This window comes from Narcine bancroftii, chromosome 10 (genome assembly GCF_036971445.1).
Source record: "Narcine bancroftii isolate sNarBan1 chromosome 10, sNarBan1.hap1, whole genome shotgun sequence".
NCBI lineage: Eukaryota > Metazoa > Chordata > Chondrichthyes > Torpediniformes > Narcinidae > Narcine > Narcine bancroftii.
Window position 1 is genome coordinate 13,661,784 of NC_091478.1, and position 17,268 is coordinate 13,679,051.

The window sequence follows — 17,268 nt, forward strand, 5'->3', positions numbered from 1 at the left end:
CAAGACTGACGGGGGCAAGTTGAATTTGCAGGTGTTCAAGAACTCTTTGAGCAGCACGGTCTGCACAACACCATTGCAGTGCCCATGACCCAGGCATGAATCCAGCGCTGTCTGTAAGGAATGCAAGTTCTCTCCATGACCTGTGAGGGCTTTCTCTGGATGCTCAAGTTTACTCCTACCCTCCACAGACATTCGGGGTTTGGTAGGTTAATTGGGTGACATGAGTTTCCGTGGCTGGAATCAGCTTCTACTGCGGAAAAATATTATTTTGACTTTAATTGGAGACTGAACGTATCTCAGAAGGTGATTGAGGTGAAGGAGCTTGTAGCTAATTGGTGGGGGGAGAGGAAGGTGAGCATCGCTGTGGCAATTGAGGGGGATTTGGAAGCCAAGAAAAGATGTTAAAATTAAGGCTCTGGATGAAATGAAGCTATGCATTTAAAATAATCAGTGGCCGTTGGAAAGCGATTCATGTTGCAATTTATCATAACACAAAGCATTGTTGTCTGACCTCCTATCGAAAAATGAAAATAAAGTCTCTTTATTTACTTTCTTTCACGTAAATTCCACGAAAGTGACTATTGTCTCGCACTTTTGGGTAGTGGTTTGTGAATTACTTAACTGTCCTGCATATGCATTTAGTAATTTATTTGAATGAAATTAGGGTGAAATGTCCGAGAATTTGTAGCTGGTTCACTGTGTGCCCTTAAGAAAGGAGATGGAGAACTTCCATACACCAGTTGGCTCAACATTCGTGGTGATAGCTATAATGGAATCCCTGCAGAAAGAAAATGGAAAATAAAACAAAATGTTACCTCATAAACTGGAGAACAGACAAATCAGAGTGTTATTTAGCATGATCAGTGACGATTTGAAGATGGTTATGCATAATATTTAACATCGAAGCTAATTTAACTGGCTTTTTAGCTTATTCTCACCTGGAAGCCGCCGTAGGTCAGACTGTACAGATGAAGCAAGAGGAAGCGCAAGCAGCAGATTTAATGACTTCTAGTTTAGAGAGAGTAGAATGAAGGGTCTTGCAGATGTTTCCCTTTCCACAGATACTGCCTGACCTGTGCAGGGTTTCCAGTACATTAGTTCAGATCTCTAGCAGCTGCGGATTTTTTAAAAACATTTTTAATTTTTTAAACTCATCAGTTCATTTTCAGACCTCTGCCGAGGAGAGGAGTGGATAGTACGTGATGATTTGCCTTTATTGGAGGACGTTTGTGTTCATTTGACTTGACCGTAATTGAAAGAGATGAATGGCAGGCAGAGGTACTGGGGATTTGCATATCAAAGGAATAAGCATATTTTCAGATTATCAGAGGCCTTTTCTGCTAAGAGTGGAAAATCCTTTCAAACAAACGGCACCAAGAGGAAAGAATTGGTGGCCAAGTCATTCGTAAAACTTGTGGTTGCAATCACCAGGTTAGTTAGGGCTCCACCTGGATTCAGATTATAGCACAGTTCCTTTCCCTTGGTTGACCTGGGAAAAGAAAGCAAAATAAAATCATGCAAATTTGTTTTGGTTGCTTTAATTCGTATTGAACTCCAAGTATCCATTTTGCATTGTTCCCTGATCTATGGTAGGTCCAAAACACTCTCTGTATCCTGTCCCACAGGGGACAGATCCACAGACACTCCCTGTATCCTGTCCCACAGGGGACAGATCCACAGGCACTCCCTGCATTCTGTCCCACAGGGGAAAGATCCACAGACGCTCCCTTTATCCTGTCCCACAGGGGTACAGATCCACAGACACTCCCTGTATCCTGTCCCACAGGGGACAGATCCACAGACACTCCCTGTATCTTGTCCCCTGTGGGACAGATCCACAGACACTCCCTGTATCCTGTCCCACAGGGTACAGATCCACAGACACTCCCTGCATCCTGTCCCACAGGGGACAGATCCACACACTCCCTGTATCCTGTCCCACAGGGGACAGATCCACAGACACTCCCTGTATCCTGTCCCACAGGGGACAGATCCACAGACACTCCCTGCATCCTGTCCCACAGGGGACAGATCCACACACTCCCTGCATCCTGTCCCACAGGGGAAAGATCCACAGACACTCCCTTTATCCTGTCCCACAGGGGTACAGATCCACAGACACTCCCTGCATCCTGTCCCACAGGGAACAGATCCACACACTCCCTGTATCCTGTCCCACAGGGGTACAGATCCACAGACACTCCCTGCATCCTGTCCCACAGGGGACAGATCCACACACTCCCTGTATCCTGTCCCACAGGGGAAAGATCCACAGACACTCCCTTTATCCTGTCCCACAGGGGACAGATCCACAGACACTCCCTGCATCCTGTCCCACAGGGGACAGATCCACACACTCCCTGCATCCTGTCCCACAGGGGAAAGATCCACAGACACTCCCTTTATCCTGTCCCACAGGGGTACAGATCCACAGACACTCCCTGCATCCTGTCCCACAGGGAACAGATCCACACACTCCCTGTATCCTGTCCCACAGGGGTACAGATCCACAGACACTCCCTGCATCCTGTCCCACAGGGGACAGATCCACACACTCCCTGTATCCTGTCCCACAGGGAACAGATCCACACACTCCCTGTATCCTGTCCCACAGGGGTACAGATCCACAGACACTCCCTGCATCCTGTCCCACAGGGGACAGATCCACACACTCCCTGTATCCTGTCCCACAGGGGAAAGATCCACAGACACTCCCTTTATCCTGTCCCACAGGGGACAGATCCACAGACACTCCCTGCATCCTGTCCCACAGGGGACAGATCCACACACTCCCTGCATCCTGTCCCACAGGGGAAAGATCCACAGACACTCCCTTTATCCTGTCCCACAGGGGTACAGATCCACAGACACTCCCTGCATCCTGTCCCACAGGGAACAGATCCACACACTCCCTGTATCCTGTCCCACAGGGGTACAGATCCACAGACACTCCCTGCATCCTGTCCCACAGGGGACAGATCCACACACTCCCTGTATCCTGTCCCACAGGGATAGAGATTTACAGAAACCTTGTAATCTGTCTCAACAAATCCATGTTTAGCTTGGTGAACATCACTGATCATAGTGAGGTATTGACTCCCTCCTTTGCTGATGTAACATTGTTCATGCTGTATGATTGTTATTCCTTGGTTGGCACTTTTGTTTCATGTTCCAATCTGATATGAGAAACCCAGTTTAAGTGAGGTTAAGCAACCTTCCAGCATTGCTTTAAAGTGTCAGGTCTATTTGCTCATAGTCAAGTGTAACTTCATTTAATATGAAGGTTCATGGGTATATCTGAATCCATCACCTCTGCTTTCAGAAATAAAGTCACAAAAAGTTTTTTTTGTATGAGTTTATTCCCATTTTACAGGCCTTTTTTCCTGACCAATGCACCTAATATCACGGAAGTAACTTGAAAGACCAAGTTGCTGGCAGCTGGGCAGGCTCTTATATTACTCTAAGGCTAATTCTTTGTTGGATTTTTAAGTTGGGATATCTGTGGGAATACTGTATTGGGTGGCGGTGGGGGGTAGAGGGTGGGAGAATCAGATTAAATGCTCAGGTGAAGCTTTATAGCAATGGTTGTCAAACTGCCCCCCTGAACTCACATTCCACCTTAAGCAATCCCTATGACATAGGTGCTCTGTGATTCGGAAGGGGTTGCTTAAGGTGGTCTGTGGGTAGAAAGAAAAAGTTTGAAAACCACTGTTTTAATTGTACCTCATTGACTCGTGATGTGCACGGTTTCAGAACTCCAAAGGAAATGGGCCAATGACAATTTTTCTCAAGCAAAATATTTCAGTAACAATTGGGTCGAGAGCAGTGATTCTCAACCTTGCCTTCCCACTCTCATACCACTTTAAGTAATCCCTTACTAATCACAGATCACTTATGGCATAGGGATTACTTAAAGTGGTATGCCAGTTTATTGGGCAGTTGAAAACCACTGCTTTAAGGCATTCCATAATTGCATGAAACTCATTTCATGAAGCATTGTACTGCAACAAAATGCTTGCTTTCACACAGCTGAAAGCATACCATGTTTCGTACTGATCTCAGACAGTAAAGCATAGAATTTAACTTCTATTTTGGCTTGTGCATTGTTAAGGAGACCTGATCCACTCAGTGGAAGTATATTGCGAGGTTTTCATTGGTGAGAGTGGAAAGGTCGTTACTAGTTTTTCACTCCTATTTTAGAAGATGCCATGGAATGCCTCCCGTGCACTCTTTAATTGGCAACACTCAGATTATTGTGGAAAATTTTAAGCTTCGTGTCATTCCATGTTTGATTGCAGTAGTATTTAATTATAATAGTCAAGAATTGTAGACAATTGTCTGCGTTAATGCCAAAATCAGTGGTCAGTGTCCAGTACCAACTGTGACAAACCAGGTATGAAAGACTGGGGGCACAGATACATGCATGTTTAGTTGAAATGGCGTGTAGAAAATGAGATTGGCATGCTTGTGAAGAGAGAATGAATATAGTTCATGTAGTGCCTTGTTCAAACTCTTTTATGGACTGTGAGGTAATTTGTAGAGTGCAGTTATTATTGCCATTTGGATGCCGCAGGTAACTTGGAATAACATTCCTCTATTTCGTTATTGGGTGGGACATCAGAGAGTTCTCTTATGTCATTGAATTGTATCAGTCTTAGAAGGCCTGTTAGGTTTATGAACATGGCAGAACCTCGAGAAATGCACAACTCTCATCGTGCTGCAATGAAAGTTGAATTATACACACAAGTGGATAGGCCTTTAAATCATACTTTTCCATTTTGGCGTGAGAGTGTTGCCAATAATAACCTTTTTAGTTTCACAGGTATTGGAGGCCAGACAATAGTTTGCTCAAATGATCATTCAGCCTGGTTGTCTGAATTAGCATTCTGTATGTTTTCTCGATATGTTGGCTCTTTCATTCCAAGCTTGCCACGCACATTTTCCTTTCACAAACATGTTACTTTTTCTCCTTTCTTTCTGCTCGAGGCTGAGTATCATAAAGAGAAGCCATGATCTTAAATTTAATGATACAAAAGACAGCTACAGTTGAGGTATTGTGCAATACATGTCGTGGCTTTAAACAAAAACTCTACAGAGGGAAACCATCATTTGTTGCAACTAATTAAGCCATTTTCTGCCTGCATGATAAATAAGTGCCCTAACCATTTTCATATCAATAATTAACACTGCACAGGGGCTGTCAAATTTAATTTCGAACATTTATTCTGGCCTTGTATGGCCTTGACTGCCCTGGTTGCACCCAGGTGAACATTAGCGTGTGACAAATTGTGCTGTTTAATCATGCCCTGTAAGTGGAGGATGTTGAATTGTTGTGGGGAAAATGTGGTTTATTGTCAGTTGTTGACCCTTTTCTTGTGCATTGGGATTTATTGGGGGACCAGCTTCATACTGCATAATGAGTGCAAATAGCTTGATTGTGTACGAACGCGCAGCACACGTTACATGAGATAAAAGATGACAGTATTGTTCACAATAAATGAAACCAGTAGCAGAGCTGGAGAAGAACTGCAATGTGGTAGTTTGGACCCCCGACATTGCAACAGGGTTGAAGAATTTTGAGGGAATCGTTTGGTAACTTGATGAGATTGATTCAGTGGCAAGAATCCACTAGGAATAGACTTCATGGTATAGCATTTGTCATCGTACTCTCTGTCCAATAAATATGTATTCTAATTTTCTTGCCTTTCTGGCTCCCAGATTCCTTGCTTTTTTTTTTGGTTGATCATATTTTTGTACTGCAGCATGAACTGCTGTTTGCAAATGTCCGAAGTGAACCACAATTTAGACACTCGATCTTTCCTGTGCAATGCCTTTCACCATTGTTGGTGACTCAGTTCTGATGTCTGGTATTACAGGGGGATATTTTGTCTTGAGCCTCTTTATGACTCCCCAGTGAACTCAAATGGGAAAATTACCTGAAAGGCTACTTCATGTCAATGTTGTTGTTTTTAAAAAAAAACACCAGATTCTGGAAATCTGAAATAAAAATGGTAAACAAGACAGGAAGGGTCTTTGACCTGAAACATTAACTCTGTGTCTTTTTCACAGATGCTACCTGACCTGCTGAGTGTTTCGTATTTTTCTGTTTTTACACCATGTGAATCTTGATGCTTCTAAAAGTCAAAATACTCCTGGGTGGAAATCTGAAATTAAATCTGAAGATGCTGTGAATAAAACAATGGGTCAGGCAGGCATGGGGAGGGATAAACTAAGTGAGCTCTTCAAACTGACATCCTTCTAGCAGAATGGGATGATAAAATGCAGAGAAAGGTGGGAGAGTGAAAGAGGAGGAGTTGGAGGGTTTAAAATTTAATGCCTGTTTGAGACAAAAAATTAAAATGAAAAGAATACAAGAAATATGGATCTAAGATGTGCATAGTCCATTCATGATCTGAATTGATTTAAATTGTTAAGAGTGGGAGGCTGGGATGTGTCCAATTGTAAGATTGGATACAGTTCCTTGATGATTGGTTGAGGTGCTTTTTAAATGTAGGTAATTGCAATTTGTTAGTTCCTTTTACACTAAAAAGCTGCATTATTGCCGTATCCACAGCCCCTCTCTGGAACCTCGAGGGTTTCTTGTTCACTCAGCACACAAGAAAGCCCGGGTTGGTGAGTCCTTTTACAAAGCAAGCCGGCTTCCAAAACAAAAGAGGCAGGACGTGTAGCACAACAGTGTCACTGCCTAGTGTGTGTGATGTGTTTAGTTGAGAAAGTAATCCACTTTGGTGGGTCTGGACACAGGGGTTTGCAATCACATGTAGCTTTTATTAATTGTGTACAGTTTAACATTCTCCCATGCTCTTTTATAAATTGTGCACGTCCGAGTTTTATTCCTGTGACTTTTCCCACGCTCTTATAAATTGTGTGTTAATTGCAAACCCTTGTGTCCAGATCCACCGAATCTGATTGATGTGGCCATGCTGACATTCGCACACTATGCGCCTGGTAAGAGTCCACTGTGCACCTATGACCATGAACCTTTCCTGGACCCAACATCACGACACCATCTTCCCTTCCCGTTTCAACCTGGCAGCACAGGTCGCCCCTTTTAGACTGGCCCCGCATCAATATGCTCCACCTCTGATACTACCTACCGTGGCATATTAAAGCCGGGTAAGTTCAAACCCCCGCCCCCCATTTCGATGTGTTCACCTAGGTGAAATGTTTGAAAGGCAGATAATACCCGGCTTTAATCATCTGTGTAAAAGGGGTATAAAACAATGGTATTCATCGATTGCTGGCTCCATAACAGGTGTCAGCAAATCTAGGATTGTTATCCACCTAATCATGTGGTTACTGGACTTCCTTTATTTTTATGCATGGATTACAAGTTAAGCAAAAGTGTGGCAAATGCACCAGTGGGAGCAGAAGTTGAATGTCATTAAATTAGGGGTATTATATGATCAAATAAAATTATTTTTTGCTCAGCAGAGGCAGGGATCACTGGGGTGGTTGGATGACGTGGGTTAGTGTAGTAGTTAGTCCAACACTGTTACAACGCAAGCATCCCTGATTTTTGAATGTATGTTCTCCTTGTGTCTACATGGATTTCCCTCTGAGGACTTCAGTTTCCTTTCACAGTTCAAAAAAATGTACCAGGATTGGTTGTAATTGGGCAGGTCTGGAAGGGCCCGTGACTGTGCTGTATGTCTAAATTTAAAAAAAATTTTTTTTTAAAAAGTGTACCAATTGCGTGTGGGGAAGAGTCGTACAAGTACTCCGAACAGCAAGCTGAGATGTTGGTAGGGCTCTGAGACTAGTGGGTTAGTTCGGGTATGAGAGGGAAAAATAACAGCGTAATAATGCAGGCTGTGAAAAGTCCCCAGTGATTTGAGGATATTGCTGGACCACTGCACGTTGAAACAAAGGCTTGTTTTATACATCATTAATAAAAATAGGCGAGAAAGAGGGTTTGTATAAGCAATAGTAGCACCCTTTTCAGCGCTTGACGTCCTGCTTTGCGGAAACTGCCAAAATGTTTGGCCTGGAAGTCAGCCTGAAGAAAACTGAGGTCCTCCATCAGCCAGCTCCCCACCATGACTACCAGCCCCCCCACATCTCCATCGGGCACACAAAACTCAAAACGGTCAACCAGTTTACCTATCTCGGCTGCACCATTTCATCAGATGCAAGGATCGACAATGAGATAGACAACAGACTCGCCAAGGCAAATAGCGCCTTTGGAAGACTACACAAAAGAGTCTGGAAAAACAACCAACTGAAAAACCTCACAAAGATAAGCGTATACAGAGCCGTTGTCATACCCACACTCCTGTTCGGCTCCGAATCATGGGTCCTCTACCGGCACCACCTACGGCTCCTAGAACGCTTCCACCAGCGTTGTCTCCGCTCCATCCTCAACATCCATTGGAGCGCTCACACCCCTAACGTCGAGGTACTCGAGATGGCAGAGGTCGACAGCATCGAGTCCACGCTGCTGAAGATCCAGCTGCGCTGGATGGGTCACGTCTCCAGAATGGAGGACCATCGCCTTCCCAAGATCGTATTATATGGCGAGCTCTCCACTGGCCACCGTGACAGAGGTGCACCAAAGAAAAGGTACAAGGACTGCCTAAAGAAATCTCTTGGTGCCTGCCACATTGACCACCGCCAGTGGGCTGATAACGCCTCAAACCGTGCATCTTGGCGCCTCACAGTTTGGCGGGCAGCAGCCTCCTTTGAAGAAGACCGCAGAGCCCACCTCACTGACAAAAGGCAAAGGAGGAAAAACCCAACACCCAACCCCAACCAACCAATTTTCCCTTGCAACCGCTGCAATCGTGTCTGCCTGTCCCGCATCGGACTGGTCAGCCACAAACGAGCCTGCAGCTGACGTGGACTTTTTACCCCCTCCATAAATCTTCGTCCGCGAAGCCAAGCCAAAGAAAAAAAAAGAAAAAAAGAAAAAAAGTAGCACCCTTTTCTAAAATAAGTAAAATATTTTGATATTTGTGCCCATTTACAGCAGCTTTTCTACCCATTGGAAAATTAGACCTGGGAGATTTGGCATATGCAAGTGTCACATCCTGTGTGCGACGATGCTTCCAACGTTCACGACACTTTTTTCCCCTAACAAAGATTGGATCAATTATCACCTATATGCTTCCTGGTCCGTATACTGGAAACCAAAGTGCACATTAGCCAGTAACTATAGCAAATTTCAGGCTCCCCATTGGTGCGCGAGTTTGCTGCTAAATGAGCTACCCCACAGTGGAGAGGGGTGATGGGCGCTGCCAAAGCTGTTCTCCCTGAAACCCCTTCCACGAGGTTTGCCCAATTTTCTGTGATTGCAAGGTGAAATGGCTGCTTTTGGTGAATGTATAATTTGGCTTCTCACAGTTGGGGGGGGGTGGGGAGAGACATGAAAGCAGTTTCTTAAAATGTGGTGTCCCAATTTCGCAACATTTCTTTTTAGTCAGGATATAAGAACATAAGATATAGGGGCAAGAGTAATCCATCCAGCCCATTTAATTAAGCCTGCTCCACCATTCAATGAGATCATGGCTGATATGATGATCTTCGTCTACCTGTCTTTTCCCCATATGCCTTGATTCCCCTACAACGTAAAAAATTTCTCCAACATTGCCTTAAATGTATTTACTGAGGTAGCCTCCACTGTTTCAATGGGCAGCGAATTCCACAGTTATTCCACCCTTTGGGAAAAGCCGTTCTTTCTCACCTTCATCCTAAATCTACCACCCTGAGGTATGTCTTGAGGCCCTATCTCTCGGTTCTATTTCCCCCACCAATGGAAACAAATTGCCTACCACTATCTTATCTTGCCTTTCATAATTTTGTATGTTTCAAAAAGATCCATTCTCATTCTTCTAAATTTCAGCGAGTACAGTCCTAGTTGACTCGGTCTCCTCATAGGCTAACCCCTTCATCTGTTGCATGCAAAAATGTTGGGAAATCCCATTTCTTGCCAAGGTTGTCATCTGCTCAGCAGAAATTCCACATGATGACTCACTGGTGATGAAGCTCACTTTTAGAGAGGTGAATCAGATACAAGAATGGAACTAGCGTGTCTAAATATGTTTCAGAATTTTTTTAAATCAAGATCACTTGCAAAATATATTCATTTACTTCAAAAACGAAATATGAAGAAAAGGATCAAAATTCAGATTTCCGATTGTGTGAAAGTTTACCAACAATGCAAAGTCCTGGTGGTTTACTAAGTCTCAAATATATACAGAAATGATGTAAACAATTGCATTTTTTCTTTGACTTGAATGTTGTGTTCCTGAGGCACTGATGTAGGTGGTCTTTGTGCTTAAGGTATAATAATTATTCCTATGATGAATAATGGTGTAGATTGTGGAAGGCTTGGCGTAATCTTAATTCAATGGTTAGCATAATTGGAAACAGGAAGGTAAATGAGGAATGACACGTCCAGACTTGAACATGCTAAGAAATTATTTTGCTGTCTTTCACTCTTGAGAATCTTGTGCTTTTGTGCTTTATTTTCTAGGAATTCCCAGACCTCCACACCCTTCAGACATTTCTCCCTACTACCCTCTATCGCCTGGTACTGTCGGCCAAATCCCCCATCCACTAGGATGGTTAGTACCACAGTAAGCAGTTCCATTTCTCTTTTCTTTCCATTCTTGTAGAGTTTTGCATGTTACTTGTCCAATTATTGTAATGAACTGTGATTGGCTATTGGATGCCCACTTAGTTATTTGGGTTTCTCCCATGGCAACACCTGTCAACAGTGGTTACTACAAAGGGCTACAAATTAAGGACTGTTAATTTAATGTTTTCTTACTGAGTTCTAAATACCAAAAGAGGCCCAAAGCAGAACGGCGGCTCTGATTTGATGTATTTTATTTTGGTATAAATTTACATTCATTATAGTTTTCCTTTGGATCTGTAGCCCTCAATTATTGTGATGGCTCCATTAAAGCAAATGTCGCTTCGTCTTTAATTATCACAACAAAACACCTAGTTTTAGCTTGGGGAGAAGGTCTCTGTTGACATTAGCAGAGGTTATAAAATTTAATTAGCTGGTTCTATCAGATTTAGCACATTAAAATTGTTCTTTATTTATGTCGTTTGATCCTGGTTGTGCAATCAACAATATATTTTTTTTTGTTCTGGCTTAAATGAGAGCACGCTCACAACAGCCAAAGTTTCCAGTTATTTTTTTCTCTTTTTTTTTCCCAGGCAAGGTCAACCTGTTTACCCAATCACAACAGGGGGATTTCGACATCCTTATCCCACTGCACTCACCGTCAATGCTTCCATGTCAAGGTGGGTATACTTGGTGGGGTGGCAATCAATTTTCATTATTTGAAGCCAATAACCTTCAGTCATTGTCTCAACAGCCTCTTTCATTTCAATCGTTTTGCCATTTGCTTTTGTTCAGTGAGGACGTGTAGCCATTGCTAACATTGTGCCCTGCTTCTGAATAAACATTTGTCAATTGGGATTTGCGTTGATTTTACATTAAACGAGCAAGCAGATGCCATTCCCTAAATAAATGGCACGCCATGATTGAATCTGCAAGTAATGTAATTGGAATGGAGCCCTTGCTGCAGTATTATTGTGAGTAGTTCATTTATAATGTACACAAATATTGACTGCTTTTCAAGACTGTAAGTGCCAAAATATTGTACCCAAGGGAAAACAGAAGTGTCAAGAGCATGCCGCAATTATTACACACTTTACATCAATGTTGGAGCCCGAGGGACAATGCTTTAGCCTTACAGACAGCAAAAAGCAGTTAATATTTATTATACCCAGTGGACAGAGTCACTTATCGCTACTTGAGTCACACTTAAGTCAGTTTAGAGAGCAATAATCTTCATTCTTGCATCACAGGTTAAAGACCACTTTTCTACTCTTCAGGGTGCAGCACTTTCCATTGAGCCAGTAGGCTGCAATGTAAAGTTTTGCATTCATGTCATTGGCATCGATCGTCAAAAGCAAGCAACCATCCGCAGCAGTTACCAACCAACATTTCACTAGGCTAGTGGTTGAATCAACAGTTTGCATGTTCTTCGGACACTGGGGGAAGAGATGGGGATGTGAAATGGGACACTCAATGACCATTTGGATCTCTTAATTGCTTTTCTTTTGGATATTTGTAGTTCTTTTACTGATGCATTACACAATTTAAGTCCGTCATTACCCTTGCTAGCATCTTGTGAGCTGAGCTCTGTGGCCTAAAGTTGTCCTTTTCGGAACGCAGGAATCTGAAGTGCAGTTATGGTTAGGAATTAAGCACTTGTCTTCACTTGAGATCTGATTCCTATTGGAATTACATCAGTCTCTTTTTTATATATCTATAAGATTAATTTTGCCCAAACACAGAGAAAATGTAGAAAATAACAATTCTTCAATAGACTAGTTGCTTCACTGCAGTAGGAGAAAGATTTATTGGGTATGTTTCTGTCCACTCTAGCTTCAAATAAATGATCACCTTTTGGTGGAAGCAATTATTTAAGAAGCCATTTGAATAGCAGAGAGATTTATTGATGTCTGATGCTGAGATGTTCTTAAATTTAAAATATGAAGGGTACTTTTTCCTAAAGCCTCAGACATCCAACCAATCACTTGTCTGTGTTGTTCCTCGTCCTTCCTCAGTCATCAAGTGCAGATTAATGTGGAACAATATTGAGAGCCGTGTGGGACGTCTGAAATAATGAACCAAACCACGTGCACGACCATCCTTTCCTCTGACACAATCACAATATTTCCCAAGTTCTTAATGGTGAATTACTTGCCCAAAGTTCGAGTTGGTTGTTTCATTTCTCTCTGAGGGGGGGTGAGGCGGGGGGGGGGGGGAATTATTTCATTAAATTAGCACACTTAAGATGCCACTGAATTTCAGAAAATTGTGCAGTTGGCGAAATGATTTGGTGAAATTACCTGTTGCTTTTTCCAAAATGTTTGAATTAGGTAGAGGATTTCTCTGCCTGAGCTACAAGATGAAAAATTCCAATTGAATTAAGAAATAAAGCTGGAACATTTTCTAAATGCAAATCTCTTTCCATCACTGACTGGCTGATTTATTTCTCATGTTTCTGTTGCGTGCTGGCAAGATTCAGGACTCAACAGGACCAGATAGAAGCATTTGCTTCTAATCTGCACCATTGCTTTGAGTTGATAAATTTATTGTAGAATGGCTGTACATTGACAGGGAGTTGGTTTTCACAATGACCTGGCCACATCATTCTTTGTGCTGAGAGCCTATTCTTAATAACTTGTTCAGTTTAACTAATTGCTGTCTTTTCCTGATGTGAAAATCCTTTTAACGGATAGCACCAAGGCACAGGCAGTCTGAATGAAGAAGCACTTGCTTCTTTGGATTAGGTATGTCCCTTTTTAAACATGGTGCTATACCAACCTGCTGAGGTAGTTTTCACATTGAGACACAGTGAAACAGACCGACAATATTATGGTGTGTAGACAGTCCGAATTAATTGTAACGTTTCAACTGCACACAGTTTTGAAAGCATGTACAGTTAAAACCCTGGTATCCAGCACCTATGGGGATTGGTAGATGCCAGATGGTGTATTTTCCGGTTGCTTGAAATTTCGCTCTGACAATGCTTAACTAACATTCCTGCATTAAAAATAAACAGTTTAAATGACAAAAATACTATACTGTACTTACACTAAACAAACTTCACTTGCATGAATGCATTAACCTTAAAGCACTTGACATTATTTTCAGTCACATTCTTTGAAAACAATTAACCAGCGCTGTATCTGCAGGTTCCTCCCCCTCCATGGAGCTGCCCGAAAGATGAACAATAATATTATAGATAATTAACTCTCACCCCAAGTTTAGGGATAAAGCCTCTGACTGGGGCGACTCTTACTAAGCAGAGATGAGGAATCATCCCAACGGCATCAACCCGTTCTTCATCCTGGATGAGGCCATTGCTGAGTCACACAACATCATTCAATCAGCTGCTACGAGCAAAGCACGACAATATTTGCTCCCATCTTCAAAAATTTGCGATACTTCAGAGAACATTTATCTTTACAATTTTAAACTTGGGTATTTTTACCTCTTAATATTTTATTCTATTTATTTTAATTTTTTAATTTATTTTCCCCTTTTTTTGGCTGGTTGAACTGTAGTTGGTTTGATCCTACTTTGGAAGGGAGCTGTCATGTAATTTCAGAGCTGTTTGCAACCTAACCACCACTGTTCTATAATGGAAGCAGTCTGAAAAGCAATTGCATGTAGTTGGCTATGTCTGCAACAACAGCTTTTATCAATTCAGGTATTGAAAGATTGGGATAGAAATTAAATTTACTTGTCCATCTTTTCATGTCCTTTATCAGTCTGTATTGTGAAGCTGATGAGTGGCTCAGTGGTCTTGACCTGATGCATTATGATCCGTTGCATTCAGAGCTACCCAAGGATATAGAAACCGGAACAAACAGAATTATTCAAAGCAAAACCATCAACGCAGCTATTGAATGTACATTGTACAAGCATACAAACTTAGTCTAGCCACATTCTTCACCCAGTCTGTGTATCAGTTGGCTGGCTCATCAACTAAGGATCAAAGGTTCATTGTAACAAAGCCAACCATCTCTGTAAAACGTGTGCGGAAACCACCTCGCTGTACGTTTACTTTTCTTACGGAGCTAAAACCAAATTAGGTGACCCACGTTTTGAGTGTGGAGATGGGGGCATCCGTGGAAATGGTCCACTGCATACGCCATGCAACACTCAGCTGCTAAATGTGCATGTTGTCCCAAAGAGGGGCTCAAATTCCTCTTGCTGCTTCCTCAATTATCAAACCCAAATTAATGGTAAATATGATTTTCAAAAGAAATATTGAATCCAGGGTTCTTTGCACCTTTGGCATTGGTGACTGGAACAGCAGGATTTCTCCAGAAGTTCCTTCTGTACAGAGCCACCATAATCTACGTCGGGACAATTTGAATCTATCCCCATTGCAGTCCTTTCCTTTATCTGTTTTTGGCGATCTTTTTCACTTGCAACTCCTTCATCTGATTTTCATTTGTGAGCTAAATTTGCATCATTAAGCTGTGCAACCTGTAGTCAGTCTAATGTGGAAGTCGCATTTAGCCCTGGGATATGGAGCCCAAATACTGATGACAAATTATGCTTGCCGGCTTTAATGCAGTAATGGAATTGGTAAACTATATTGCACTAATAATGAGGAATGGAAAAAAATGCATTCATTTTTAATTGATTAATTATTCTGACTGTATAAAATGTAAATAGGTATTTTGCAGTACTGAAGGTGAAATAAAAAAAAGTAATGAGGCATTGTAAATCTGTTCCTAATTTTTAACTAGCCAACGTGGCTGCGATGCTGGATAAAATCTTCATTTATTAAACTTTTCAGTGCATCAGCAGTTCCCCAACTTCGCAATATTCATATCCTGTCCCGCATCGGACTTGTCAGCCACCAACGAGCCTGCAGCAGACGTGGACATTTACCCCCTCCATAAATCTTCGTCCGCCACCTCACTGACAAAAGACAAAGGAGGAAAAACCCAACACCCAACCCCAACCCAACATTTTTCCCCTGCAGCCGCTGCAACCGTGTCTGCCTGTCCCGCATCGGACTTGTCAGCCACAAACGAGCCTGCAGCTGACGTGGACTTTTACCCCCTCCATAAATCTTCGTCCGCGAAGCCAAGCCAAAGAAAATAGTACAAATCAATTTTTTTTAAAAAGCAGTAAACGATGACGCATCAAAGCTGTTGGAGGCCGATGTTCAGCACCGAAAGCTACAGTTTTGGTGGGGGGGGGGGGGCTCTGATTCTACAGCACAACCCCCAATTAATACAGTACCAGCTAATTTCCCAGTGGCTACAAGTATATTTACAAACTACTCTGTGGCACAGTATTTAAGCAATCGCTAATTGCTCCTAATGACGGGTTTATTTTCTGTTTATCTGATTTAGAGTTCAGCTAATTTAATTGGTGGAGAGTTGGACTTTCCTGGTGGACTGAAACAGCTAATGCATTTTAATGATAGTTGTTAATTAAATTAGCATAGATTATAAGCAAGGCTTGTCATCTCCAGAGACAAAGTCGATGTATTTGTGAAAGCAATTTTGATAGGGGCAGGATAAATTAAGGCATTTAAACAAACAAAATGCATTTGTTCAGCAGAATAAAAAAATATCAATTGCAAAATAGAAAAGAACATGTCAGAAATCTTCAAAATGGCCATTGCTACCTGTCAGGTGAGGTATCAGCTGTGAGAGCAAAAGGTACACTTCGCCCAAAAAAAAGAGAAAGGCATCGAGCTAGTTTTAAGTGGCCAACTTTAGTTGCATCTCTTCTGTTTCTCCCCCCTCCATCCCCAGCACCCCTGGTGTCTTCCCCCAACAGCCTCCTCCTTCACAAATTGGGGTCAGGCTGTCAGTGAAAGAACATTAGCCTCCTACTTGGGAAGGTGTTTATTAAAAGCAACTTAGAGTTTTCCTATTAGCTATTCTGAAGTAAGGTGTTTTTTTGGGGGGTGGGGAGATGGGGGTAGACTAGAACAAAAGGCATTTGTGCAGTAGTCAGATGATGGATAAACATGTCTGTATTATTCGTATGACAACCATAGGAAATGTAGACTCCATGCCCTGCCAGAGCACACCTTTTGATATTTATTCCATCCAGCAGTAGGGCAGTGATTTCTTGGAATTAAGTGATGGGTCATTATACTTTAAACACAGCGGAGAGGCATAGACTGGCAATTAAACACCAATAGCTGACACTCACTTGTACCACCCTGTGACCTTGTTAGATTGAGATGTTAGAGCTTCAGGCCCCCTCAACCTAGTAAATTGGCTGAAGGTGCTTCTCCTGACTAGGGCCCGCTCTGAAATGTGCCGTCTTCAAAGGGATCAGCATCATGTATAAACCATAATGTGGGTTTGCGGTGGTTCAGAAAGCTTGGGAAAATTGAGCTTGGAAAAGATGAGAGATAACAACTGCACGGGGAGAGGAGGGGGAATAATGACAAACTAGCTGCAACTCAAAGAGGCTGTTTTTTTTTTTTTGCAAGGGGGAGAAAAAGCATCCCACAGCTCGCACATAAAACGAAGTCAGGCAGATGACATGCAGTTAACAGAAACATGTCAACAGTGAAATAAAGTGAGAGTGAATGTGATAAGAAGCCCCAGAGACACCATGGAACAAAAATGAGTTTGTTCGTAACATGGCCTGCAAGTTTATGCACATCATTATATTCTGGCTTGAAGCCATAAAAGCAGTCAGGATTTTTTCATAATTAACTGTTTAGA

General features: G+C 42.3%; 1 protein-coding gene across 41 annotated transcripts in view; it reads left to right on the plus strand.

Moving 5' to 3' along the window:
* Positions 1-17,268, plus strand: part of tcf7l2 (transcription factor 7 like 2) — a 182,212-nt gene that overhangs the window by 150,787 nt on the left and 14,157 nt on the right. For 36 of the 41 annotated variants that reach the window (XR_011345349.1, XM_069899928.1, XM_069899931.1 and 33 more), the window contains 2 exons: positions 10,496-10,598; positions 11,191-11,277. Coding sequence is in view for 40 of the 41 variants with exons in the window: in XM_069899928.1 (XP_069756029.1) it covers positions 10,496-10,598; positions 11,191-11,277 (190 nt within the window). In the remaining variant the exon portion in view is untranslated. The remainder of the gene's footprint in view (positions 1-10,495; positions 10,599-11,190; positions 11,278-17,268) is intronic. The other 5 variants (XM_069899911.1, XM_069899924.1, XM_069899947.1 and 2 more) reach the window with 1 other exon arrangement.